The sequence below is a fragment of the Henckelia pumila genome, chromosome 2, assembly GCF_033568475.1.
Source record: "Henckelia pumila isolate YLH828 chromosome 2, ASM3356847v2, whole genome shotgun sequence".
NCBI classification, from domain to species: domain Eukaryota; kingdom Viridiplantae; phylum Streptophyta; class Magnoliopsida; order Lamiales; family Gesneriaceae; genus Henckelia; species Henckelia pumila.
The window spans coordinates 14,512,834-14,526,432 of record NC_133121.1 but is presented as its reverse complement, the minus strand read 5'-3'; the positions used below and the strand labels follow the sequence as shown (position 1 = coordinate 14,526,432).

The following is a 13,599-nucleotide window of genomic DNA, read 5'->3' as shown; positions in this document are numbered from 1 at the left end:
ATAAAATAATCAAGATTAAAAAAAATGAAAAAAAAGTACCACTTACATAACCAAAAATGTTAAAAATTTCCGTAGAACATGTTTTATTGATAGCTAGAGACATGCATGGGATCGGAGTAATAACTATCATAGCTAGTTTGCCACTTTATTAGATGGATATATTATTATCATTTTTAGGGTCTCCTTGTTGAAAAAATGAGTATTCACTCACAAGTCTAATTGAAAAGGCACGCCTATCGCCGGAAGCCATCGATCTCCATTGATAAGAGACCTCACAGTGAACCTGCTAGCTTGTTCTCGAGTACTATTCCGGGCACTCACCCCTTTCCATTGAACCCTTCCCGCAACATTCGCACCAGGTCCCCTGTTATTGAATTCAATATAATTTATATTCACCGGAACATATTGATCCCAAGGAAGCCATCCCTGTGGATCAACCAAGCTTTCTATCTGGCTTTGCATGAAAATGGTGGTGGAATATTCTTTCCATGCATGGCCGACCCAAGTATGTTCTGACTCCCGTGAGATCCCATTCCGGAGATGAAATCACACAGTTTTGTATGGAAATGCCTGTGTTAGAGCACGGGCACACTTTCCCTTGTGCTGTTATTGTGTTCGTGTTCCCTTCTATTGGCCTGTATGGGACGATTCGGCTGTTCTGTATAACCACGGCCGAGTCGCCGAATATGAAGTCCACCGTGCCGTATATGAGGCAGTCGCGGTAGAATTGCCTGCCAGAGTGAGCGTACAATGTGTCTTGATGGGATTCTATCCGGCAACGGTAGAATACCGATTGATCCGACGTCGATAGCAAGGCCACAACTTGCTTCTTTACCTTTGCAGCATTGATAAATCCCATGTCTCGAGCTATGAAACCCTTCCCGCGTGCAGCTGCACGTACGTAAATGCATGCATGCATGTGTTCTTTTTCCGATTAGAATGCATTAATTAATGGGTAATGCTACATGTACACTGAGGGTTATACGTTGGGTTACGCATTGCACTTGAAATTAAATGATTATCCCTGCACTTTATTTATTTGGAAACAATCTTTCAAAAATGCATATAGGATAATCATGTAATTTCAAGTGCAACGTGTAACCCTCAGTGTACATGTAACATTACTCATAATAATATATATTGTTCAATTGCTTATAAGTTCTCCTAGCTAGTAAGGATTATGAAAATTATATATGTAGCTAGCACTCACCAAATGTAGTTGTATCCATGGTTCCTATACCAGTAGCAGTGCTGAGTTATGCATACTCCCAATTCTTCCTCTTGCTTGCTCTTTTTGATGATGATCCCACGACGTGAAAAAACGTTGTTAAAGGGGGTCTGAAACCGATGTTAAAAGCTATGTTGTTAAAATTCCAGTAAAAAACAACGGTTTTTCACCGTTGTCATTTTGAGCTTACGACAACGGTGTTTCACCGTTGTTAATTGAGTAAAAAACCGTTGTCGTTTGCTAAAAAGACAACGGCGCAAATCCGTTGTCTTTGACTACACTTTTAACAACATAGCTTTTAACATCGGTTTTTAAACATGCAATAGACAACGTTTTTCCACCCTTGTCTTTTTTCAACTATAAAATAAAAAAAAAATTAATATACAATTATCCAATATTATAAATTACACAAATTCGAAAATAAAATTTATTATAAAATATTTTAGTATTACAAATGACTCAAAATTAAAAAATTCAAATTCAAATACACTAAAAAATAGAGCTATACTAATCAACATGGAATCGGATAGAGAACAAGCTAGAACCATAGCCTTCTTTAATCCCCTTCTTCAAATCAACCACGAACGACTTCTCATTGAACTCAATTTACTGCCAACTGAAAAAGAAACGAGTAGAAGAAATTCAAAATCAACAAGAATAAGCCGATGAAAATACTGTTTTAAGCAATGAAAATACCATCGAGATAGTGATGTAGATGCAAATGAGATAAACTTTAGAAATTATTTTATAATATGAGAATATGAAAGAATCATCGGAAAGTAGTAGGTCAAATATCAATTTTAAGAAATTATTTTTCTAATATATTAGAGCTTATGGAACTTGTACAGGCCGAAATCACCTATGTAAGAACCTAATTTAGCAAACATAGACCAATGATGTTCCTCTTAAGTACTATTAATAATCTCACAAAAGTAAAATCATAAACTGGTCACTATATATATTGAAATGAAACAAACTATATAGATACGGAATGACCCAAGAATTTGGTGTGATGATAAGTTAATTTACCTTAGGATGCAAAGCTTCGCAAAGTGACCTCCATTCAGAGTGAAACATCAAGCCACCAATTGCTAAGCCTGAGGACATAGCTTCCCAATACTCAGGATCATTCTCAATAGCCTGGGAGAAAATACACATACAAAATAACCTGTTATATAATTTATTAAAAATTGGTAGACTACCGAACCGTTAAAATAAAGGAGTCGACACATCAAATTAGAAAATAAGGTAACAATGGTCACATCCAAAATACAATGAAAAGAAAAAGTATCTCTGATGTTAAACATAAATTTTACAAACTCAAGCATCGCCAAACAAATTAAAGTCGATCTGCAATTTTAAGTAAATTAATGTTGATAAATCAACTACCAATAGGATGTTTGATATATGCACAGTAAGACAATAGAATCCTCTTGAAAACTGATAAAACATCAAAATTTGTAAAATTAATGATTATTTCATGTTGTGAGATTTATACAAAGTTAGCTGTCGAAGATATGTTTGATGTTGGAAGCTAAGATAACTAAAAAATGATAACAAATTGTTTCCCACGATGAAACCAAACAGATATTGGTGAAGTTTTGGAAACACATACAGGTCTAAATTATGAGAAATCAACCAATCATAGTTGGTAGGTCGGTCCGAATTCTGATTTAGTAGAAAACCAACGAGAAACATTTGTTTACCTTTTGAAGCGAATTGATACTTCAATCAAAACCTCGAACTTTATAATCTCATCTTCAGTATTATATATTATATTCATATTCGTTTAGAAGTTGATTTATTACAAGACAAGCTGGCTGCCACCATCCCAATATATATCATATTATATATATACTTTAAGAGTCAGAAAAACATTCGAAACATCGTGAATTTATCATTCACCATAAGAATTCAACAAAGATCCATCAAACTTACGTTTTTAGGTCCAGTGATGAGAGTTCGTCAATGGAGGTCAGTTTTTTCTCGGCTTCTGCATACAGAAAAAAATACAATATCAAGTAGGCCAAAACAAATACACCATATGGTGAATTTATAGCGTGCATAGTTAAGAAGAGCATAATAACGAAAGACAGAATTGGACACAAATACTTCTTGTCATTGCGAACTAAATAAAGGTGATGATAAAGAATACACAACGAAGATGGACCAATCAGTAAAATCTTATCAAGAATCATTATGCCTAAAATAAACTTTATAATTTGCAAAGTACTATGGCGAGCAGGAAGAATGTATACATAGGGTAATACTGTGAATGAAACAAAAAAGTACATAAAGTATAAACCACCTCAAGAACTATTGGAATTTGGAACCTAAACATTAAAAAGGCTGAACTTAAGAAAATTCAACAACAAAATGAATACCAGTGAATGAACATATACCACAGAAACTCACATGTGGAAATAGGGGGGAGGGGGGAAGACAAAATTTTTAACTTGAAACCAAGACTCTGTTAAAACAAAGAGAGGGGAAAAAAATTATACTGCCAAGTCATGGATGTAATTTTACCCAAATTATCAATGCTTCATGTTTCTTCTATTTATTTTACCATCAGAAGTTCAGAACAACACAATCGATGAAATGGCATAATTGACAGGATGAACATACAAATTGGACCAAAAAATTGGACAGAAACAATGACACACCTTCTGTCGTCTTTGGCTTGTATCTTGCAGTTCGATATTTCTGCGATCAAGGGATCATATTCCATTTCAAAGGTATCAAATCAATTTAGGTTTGAGAATAAGCATGCTTACAGATATACATACCTGTCGGTGGCTTTTAACATGGTAGATGGCTTTTAACAATGGATTATAGCTCCAACATCCGACAATATTCAAATGCCCATCCAACATAGCATCAGTCCGGTAAACAAAAGCATAAGTTGGAATAAATTACCAATATTTCTTGTAACGGGATGCGTCCATAGAATTTTTCCTGCTCTGAAGAAGCGAGAATGGTGCGACCAAGCCATAAGCAATTTTCCTCCATTGCGCGCCTGATAAATTGCATGCTTGCATCTTTAACCAATCAGAAAACAAGGATTGAACAGAAGGTACAAAAGGATAATCAAAATCATTCTGAACAGTGTACCCTGTCAAAGGTTTTCATTGTGCAACTAATCATCTCATTTTAAATCAGATGTCCAAATGATGGAGCATATGTGTAGAGAAAAAAACAATTAACCAACCGCATTTTGTTAGAATTCCAAAACTTCTGCTCTGATTGAATCCATGTCTCCTTTTTATCACATCCGGCTTATACCTGGACCACCCAGGTACAAATTCCAAACATAAGACAATTGGTCAATCCTCTCCTTAGGAAGCAAATCACCACCAAAACACCATTTTCAGCTCAATTTATCAAAGGGATATCTGATTATCATGCCTGAAATAACAATATGCCTAAAGTAAGTAGGCAGGCCAGTACAAAAAGCAACAAAAAAAAGAGCAAATGATACCTAACGCATTCACCTGCCATAAACATTTACTTTTATCTGCCCAAAAGCAAACCAAGGGAATCATACTACAAACCTTCTGCGAATATCCAAAAGCTGTACCTCAGGGAACAACAACGGTAACTCATCATACACCCTGTTAGCTCCACCATCCGCACATACACGAAATTGTGCTGCTCGACACAAAATTCCAAAAGAAGATCTCAGAATAGTTATATTTTGAACAGAAAAAAAAACACAATCTCCAGAATTGGATGCATGATAATTACAAACGTTTTTGTACTGCGCACACATGAAACAAGAAAACAAATAGTCACGATAGAACTTGCTATATAATGAGCTCATATATAGAAGCAAGGAATTAGTCCAACAGACAATAGCAGAATTAGAATTCATTCACAACACGAATGTTGAAAACTCGCTAACTTCCATTTTCACTATGAATCAGCGTTAAAAACCGCGTGTTTTCTTTGTAAAACAATATAGGAATCAATATATCATGTCTATCTCACAAAGTCACAGGAAAAAAGCAATTTAGTGCCTCATTTCACCTTCAGATATGTATCTGCACCAAGTTTAAAAAGACAACTTCCACAGAACAGGAGTAAACCGAGAAAAACCTTGGTTAAGCAGAACGTGGTATCACAGAAGAGGATTTTCCATACCGATGGCAAGTTTCTTTCCGGTGAGGGTTTCTACGGAGACGCGGCGGCCGACCAGAGCCAGCAACTCCCAGAGGTCGTGGTTTACTCAGCCAATTTACTCAGAAACAAAAAGAAGAAATGAAAAGAAAATGAAAGTCGAACAGAGCGACGGCTTCGACGCTTCAAGTCGTGATTCGCTTACGAAGAGATCTAACCTAATTGTAGCTCCAATAACAGATTTCCGAATTTGGTGGCAGCGAATCGACGGCAAGAAGTGGGCGGCTAGGGTTGGGATTTGGGGGAATCGTGAGAGGAATGAAAGGCGATACGAAGAATTGCGTAATTTCCTTGAAGAAAAAAAGAAGGAAGAAAAGAAGAATGACACGATAATTTTGTCTTATAAATTATATACCAAAAAACCAGCTTATAGACAACGATTTTTAAAACCGTTGTCCTTTGTTAAAAAACCATTGTCGTATAGCTTTAAAAAACACTCAAAGACAACGGTTTATAAAAACCCGCTCATAGACAACGGTTTTAAAAAAACCGTTGTCTATGAGCGGGTTTTTTGGACTTACGACAACGGTTGTCAATAAAACTGTTGTCAAAGAAAAAATACAACGGTTTTTCAAAAAACCGTTTTCTATTAAACGTTGTTGAATCCCAATATTCTTGTAGTGAAAATCGTCCATGCATGTAGACAAGTCCGCGTACGCGGAGCTTAGCCACGTTCTGAAATCATCCCGAGTTTCCTTACTCATCGCGACGTTGAAATTGGTCGTAGGCGAGGAAGAGTTGAGGTTATCCAATGCCATAGAAAGAAGCCGGATACAAATCCCCAAGGATGATATGGATGATATACTAGCGTTCTTTGGTAATGTTCCATTTTCGCGAACAAATCCCTTCAACGCTTTAGAAACCTCATTCATGGAGACTTCCACAGAAGTCTTATAGAGGAGTTTCAAAGGATACAACTCAGTAATCGAATGGATAATAGGCGACGAACGTCCAAGGCTTTCGCGACATGCATTAGGGTATGGCATCGTGCTGCATAGTTCTTTGACAGAAGTTCTCCAAATGGGATTCGGAGACCCTACTGCATCTGATATTGAAACCATCAGCATCAAAATTAAAATACTAGCTTTCATGATGTAAAAAAGAGGATGGAGAGGGGCCATATATGTTTCCAAGTTGGTTTCTTGGATATCTACATATATCTCATGTGTTACATGCATATATATAATGGTGACTAGCTCCTGGCCTCATAAATATTTTTTGATGCTAATATGCATTATGTGTGATATGTGTGCACAAAATTTGCTTCTATTAATATATAAAATGCAATCCAAATGTTGGATGCGGAAGATGCTATAAATGCATGCATAAGCCATATATCTAGTCTTGTTCGTGGTAATTGAATTTAATTAGATCTGTAATCTTGTACTAAAAGGTTGATATAGTAATTGCAATTAATTTACGAAATCCATGATGATTTCACTTAATTGTGAGATTTTTCCAGTTTCTAAATCATACAATATCCATTAATTTTTTTTGTGTGGAATAATTAATAATTGATTGGACGTCACATCTCATTGAAAAAAGAAGAGAGAAATTAGCTAGCAGAAAATTTTAAAGAAAAAATATTTTTTTTCCCTGCGACAGTGAGATTTTGGTTTTAATAGCCATGTTGTGAAATTATCGCGACACCGGGATCGGTTGTAGGCAAGGAAGAATCCAATGCTAGAGATCAAAGTAGCCGGATTCAACTTCCCCCAGCTGATATGAATGCTATATATATACACTAGCATTCATTTGGTATGGTGTCATGCCACACAATTCTTTGATAGAAGTTCTGCGAATGGGATTCGGAGATCCTAAGCCGACTGATATTGCACTCAACATCATCAAAATCAAAATTCTTGCTTTCATGACCATGTAACAAAGAGGATTGGGAGAAGCCATGTGTGCTTGGTTTCTGGGATTCCATCATCTGTCATATACATTTTTATAGTGGTGTGTATATTTGGAGGTCAACTACTTTTATGGGTAATCTGTGTACACAAAATCAACATGAATAATTAGCCTAACCAATTAAGAAATCTAATGATCTCAATCAATAATATCCAATATGTCATGATTTTACATGTAGTTTGAGAGTTTAATCTTTGTACTTGAATATTTCCTGACTTGACATCATAAATCTTAAAAACTGCAAATTTGGTCATGTATGTTTGTCACTTTGCGATTTTGGTCCTCTATGTTTTCATATTTCAGTTTTAGTCATGCATGTTTTGATTTGTGGCAATTTCGGTCTTTTTTATTCGAAAATGCTTACGTGGCACTATACACGTCAGCTCCACGTCAGGACTGAATTGGTGCCACGTCAGCGCCACGTCAGAAAAAGAACTAAAATTGCCAAAAAAAATAAAAATATCGGACTAAAACTGAAATATAAAAATATAAAGGACTGAAATCGCAAAACGACAAACATACAGGATCAAAAAAACAATTTTTCCTAAACTTAAATATCAGTAGTGGGTAGTGTTTGATTGATAAATAACTGTTTATCGATTGTTGTTAAAAAAAAAGTGATTCTTGGTTGTTTAACTTAAAAAAACAAGTTATATATATGTCATTATTGAAAAAACGTGTTTGGTCAAATTACTAATGTGCCACTGATGGATACTTGGACGATAAATGAATGACGCACTGTTGATCTTTTTAAAGTCCAAAGATTTTAAAGTGCAGAAACAATACATATTGATAGTCAAATTGTATATTAAAGTAAACTATTTCAAAACTCACGGCAAAAAAATCAACAGGCTAATATTCCTTTGAACTTTTAAATATTTTGGTCACTTGTCCCAAACTCAACTTAAAATATATTTAATTATAGAATGACTTTTATGCCCTTAATAATATTGTAAGGCAGCGTTTGGTAACCAAAATTAGCCACGGATAACGGATTAATCAAGCGTTTGGTAGAAATTTAGCACACTTTTGTAATACCTAGGGCCCGGCATAAAGTTACTGTACCACATGAAAAAAGCCAGACAATTGTCCTCTTCTCACGGTAGGTATTAGTAAGACCCATGTCAACAGTGTCTTTGATTACTCATTTTTTAACGTTTTTACCCTTTGCCCTAATATATATTTTCACGCGTCCACCATTCTTTGCCGCATCTTCTTCCCCCAATTTCCCCCTTCGAAGGTATGTAGAATATTTGGCAAACTCAGTTTTATCTTCGATCAACTTTTTTTATTCAAATACATACATGGGACCGTATGCTAGCTGCAATTCGAAGCTTTGATTTTCAGCGATAGTTTATAAATCCATGGGATCGTATGCTAGCTGCAAAATTTCAGAGAAAACCTCAAATAAATGATTAACAAAATGTCTTTGTAAAAGAAATTAAATTCGAAATTGAGTGAGAGATCCAGATCTGAAAATAGGAGCAACCGTAGTGAGAGATATGGAGATGGAGATTAAATCTGCAATAATCGAGGAGGAAGAAATTTTTCATTCAATGGGATAATGTCATAGTCAACAAAGGTAAATTGGTCTATAAAAATATTAGCACTCATTTTTATCAATATCTCAAAAATACAATCAAACAAGTTATAAAATTATCACAATTTTTATTATCCTATAATTTATCAAATTTTTATTCTTACATTAATAGTCTTATCGCAAAAACCAAACGATGCCTAAGAATATAATCAAAAGCTTAAAACGTTCCAAAAGGAAGAATATACTGTGGCCGTTGCGTAACCGGATCGCCGGATCAGCTGTCACCGTCGACACCTTGACACATGCTACAATTGTTGTCTTGAATCCTCTAGTGGCGGCGCGGCCATTATATATATCTGTAGGAACGTAAAATCGAGCGATTTTGAGGTTGGACAGAGTAGGGCTGGGATACCAAACTAAAATACAAACTTTTCGGAATACCGTACCAAAATTATTTCGATATATAAACATTTTTTTGGTATATCGAATTTTTTTTCGGTATTTGTACGGTATCAATATGGATTTTTTCCATACCAAAATTTTAAAATTTCAATATCGATATCGATATAAATTTTTTTCATATCAATATTTTGGATATGGTATACCGAAAGCCACCCAGGCACAAGATTGAAGATAAGAAGAGGAATTCGCAGCAAGAAGATGGTCCGACCCATATTTGATAATTTTTAAAATTAAAAATGAAAATTTAGAATAAGGAAATTAATAAATAATATAGTTGGTTCATACGTATTATTTTTAAGTAAAAAAATAATACATTAAATTTAAATAATAAAATTTAAAATTAACTTGTGTAATCTATTTTGATCTTAATAATTACATTTAACTCACTTGTGTAATCTATTTGTTTTTGGTAAAATTTTGTTTCTTGCAAATCATTATTTCGAATTTAATTAAATATCAATTTTTCAAAATATGCAATACAGTTAGCGTAAACCGTTATTATAATGTAATTCAATTAAAAATAGATACACAATTTAAAATTTTTAAAATAAAAATTTCTTTTTCAATCTAATTAAACAATTAGAATTTATCATCGTGTGTATATATATATAAAATAAGCTAGTAGTTTACGGCAAGCTATATATCTATACTATTAGGTTCCGTTTGATAGCTTATATTATTAATTTATGTATAACTTATCTTATCTAATCTCATGTTCTTCTCGTCATATTATTTATCTATTTATTAATTATTTATTTTACCTCAAATCATTAATTATTTATCTTACATCAATCAAATCATTGAATTTAAATTACTATATTACTTCTTATAAATAATATTATTTATATTTTATTTATTGTTAAGAGGTCAAAATGATAATTTATCATTTTTATATAAAATCTAATTAATCAAATCAAATAAAGTATAATTTATCAATCAAATCAAATGTTATATTAACTATCATTTTTTTTATTTTTTATTATATTACATTACATTACTTATCTATGTATTATTGATCATATCACTCAAACCAAACGGAGCTTATATAATAGTTCCACCCCTTATACTAATAGTTTTTTATGTGTCAAATCACACCAAAAATTATTCCCATTTTACCCCTAAATTTAACAAACTTTTCTTTTATTTTAGATCTTAAATGACTAAATTATCCTCACTTTTATCTAGCATCCTTATCTCATTTTATCTATATCTCTTTTTTCAAATTTCATCATTTATCAATTCATGTTAAATCATCTACATAAAGTTTTTCAACTTCTCTCTGCTTATATCAAAACTCCCATATTTTTTCATCATGATAATTTTTTTACATTTTTTAAAAAAATAATTAAATTATCGAGTACGTGAAAATCACGCGTGACGATGACTAGTTTGTAATGAAAAATTCAATGTTTATTTGCAAGTTATTATCTAAGACCCACATCTTACATGGAAAATACGAGGGGAAAAACAAATATTTTATTCTCAAAATGGAGGGTGAATTAGTCAAATAATGTGCGAAAAAAAACATCAAACATTATAAACATTTGCATTTATCGTGCGTGCATTCACTACTTTGATGGCAGAAGAGTTACGGAAAAAGCATCAAACATCATAAACACTTGCATTTATCGCGTGCCTTCACAACATTAATAGCAGAGGTGTTATGGGCAAAATGTTTAAAAAATCAAAGGTATATTAGTCTATCAATATTTCATAGTTTTGTGATAATTAGGATTTTCACAAAAATAAAATAAAAAAATCGAATGCATTTAGCCTGCGCATATATGTTGGTTACAGTGACGCGAAGATGATAAGGTTTGATAAAGAAAAAGGGAATTAACAACATGAGATAAGGCTCCTTTAGAACTGGCAGCCATGAAAATATTTGGTTTGCCTAACCTGTTAAGGAATCCCTTTTAATTGGTGCAACAAATTTAACTGTAATCAATTTGTGTGCGTGTGTATGCTTTTGGCCCTACAAAACTAACTAATGACACTGTTTTTATTTAATGACGGAGTGGCACATGCATCCTATCAAAATTCGAAAGTTTTGTCCTAAATTGGACATTATTTATTCATGGGGGAACAATGCAAAGTTTCCTTCTAAAGGTGGTGTGCATGGTTACATCACAAAGCATGGATTCCAGCTCAAAAAGATCGCATGACGAATCTGCACACACTCACATTCCACCTAAGGATTGAAGGGCCGGAGAATTAATACACTTTTTTTTAATTAATAGCATAATACATGTAGTTATCAATTTCAGGACGAAGTCAGAAAATTCTACTCAATATCATTAATTTTCAAAACACCGATACAAAATGCTAAATTTATGATTCTTTCCACAGCTAGTTTTCGATCCTTGTTTTCGAAAACATTCAGGGTAGGATGATCAAACTCGAAAAATTAACAACATTCCATCTAGTGACAGAGAGTTCAAGTAGCGGTGACAATTTCAAGGAGGGAAAAAAATAGTCAGTTGCAGAAATTAAGGAAGTTGAACAATATATATAGATAGATGGTTAATCCCTTTCTCATATTATATTTTAAATTTTAAAAAAATTGGGACTCAAAAATCAAGAGGGTGTAATGTAATCCCAGAAGAAAGGGAATTAAATATGTAAAAGAAAAAGAATGGTCAGAAGTTCATACCTTCAGCTTTAACTTTTGATGACCCAAAGCTGACTCATGCAAGAAAAAAATAATCTAACATAAAAAAACTAAGACATTTCACTATAAATAGAGGGCTAATGAATCATGGTTGGATCAGCAAAGTTAATCTCAAGAAATTGGTGAACATTCTCAAGTATTTCATCTCACAGACACCGAACTGAAGTATAATGGAAGTAAAAACCAGCAAGTCGAGAATTGGGAAGAAAAATATGCAGAAAGAACATGTGATCATGGGGATTCCCATTAGCTCACAAGGTTATGCTTTCTCTGCAAAACCAGAACTTTTACCCGATCCCGCGTCTCAATACCAGCTTCTGCCTTCCCCGGCTAATCACTATTACAAAATCAGACACAGTAAGCCATTCTTTCTTAGCATGGCCTCAACAACTATTCAGAATATCTGAAGCATTAGTTACTCATTTGATTCTAATGGAAACATGCAGGTAGAGTAGACTCAGTGATTGCTAAGATCAACAAACTCGGGCAGAGCGTGGACATATTCGCTCAAGGGATCAGAGAGCATGGTAAACTACTCATAATTGACATACAACCAACTATCTTTGTTTGATGAAAAAACCGTGTCCAACATTTTTTCATGGCCTTTGCAGTGAGACTAGGACCTAAGTTAAGTGAAACTGTGAAAGGAAAACTAAGCCTGGGAGCAAGAATCCTCCAGTTAGGGGGAGTGGACAAAGTTTTCAAGCAGAAATTCGACATAAGAGATGGTGAAAAGCTTTTGAAGGCTTCACAGTGCTATTTGTCGACGACGACTGGTCCTATTGCTGGACTTCTCTTTATTTCTAATCATAGAGTTGCCTTCTGCAGTGAGAGATTAATCAAGATCTCTTCTCCATCTGGAAAGCTGGTGAAAATAAACTATAAGGTACATTTCATCTTTGGTATTCTGAACCTAATTTTAAACATTTCGCCAGAAAGATAAACAACTTATCCTGAAATTTTTATACATACTCAGGTCATGATCCCACTGAGGAGAATAACGAGAGCCAACGAAAGTGAGAACGCGAAAAAACCAACACAGAAGTATGTGCAAGTAGTCACTGATGACAATTTCGATTTCTGGTTCATGGGATTTCTAAATCATCAGAGAACTCTCAAGTACCTGCAGCAGGCAATCCATCAAGCTCGATGAAGCATGGCCAACAGAATTTGCAGCATAATATAGTTTTTTCTTTAATTTTTTACCCCTATATATATCTTCTTGTGTTTTTTAGTCACCCTTTCCTTAGGGTACATAGATGTAAAGTTAGGAAGATATATACTCTCATATATGTATGTATCAATTTGTATAAACTCGGGCTTAGCCTTTCGGTGAAAGAACAAGTTCAGTTCATTCTCATTTTTTTTCATCTGATGCCTGAACCGGCGAAGATTAACTCAAATATGCTTACTGTCAATGATAGATTTGTGCAAGGATACAGATTTGAGATTTGTGGGATATGAGCCTTATTTGCTGGAGCCCAGGACACTATTGGTTGATCTATTGGGGATACATGAAACATCCCAAGATCTGCTGAACAGGTCATGGGCTAACCAGTTAAAAAATTCGATCTCCTGTAGGAGGTCGGACAATCTGGAACTTGG

General features: G+C 34.1%; 2 protein-coding genes across 2 annotated transcripts; one reads left to right on the top strand and one right to left on the bottom strand.

The window, feature by feature from the left end:
- Positions 1-207: 207 nt before the first annotated feature.
- Positions 208-859, bottom strand: LOC140877257 (probable pectinesterase/pectinesterase inhibitor 46). Its single transcript, XM_073280798.1, has 2 exons — positions 518-859; positions 208-426 (listed from the first exon to the last, which is right to left on the bottom strand). Exons 1-2 carry the CDS (start codon positions 857-859, stop codon positions 208-210), a joined length of 561 nt encoding a protein of 186 aa, XP_073136899.1.
- An 11,215-nt stretch (positions 860-12,074) lies between these two features.
- LOC140883792 (GEM-like protein 7) lies at positions 12,075-13,334 on the top strand. Its single transcript, XM_073290378.1, has 4 exons — positions 12,075-12,351; positions 12,441-12,521; positions 12,606-12,880; positions 12,971-13,334. Exons 1-4 carry the CDS (start codon positions 12,165-12,167, stop codon positions 13,145-13,147), a joined length of 720 nt encoding a protein of 239 aa, XP_073146479.1. The 5' UTR covers positions 12,075-12,164; the 3' UTR covers positions 13,148-13,334.
- Positions 13,335-13,599: the final 265 nt, after the last annotated feature.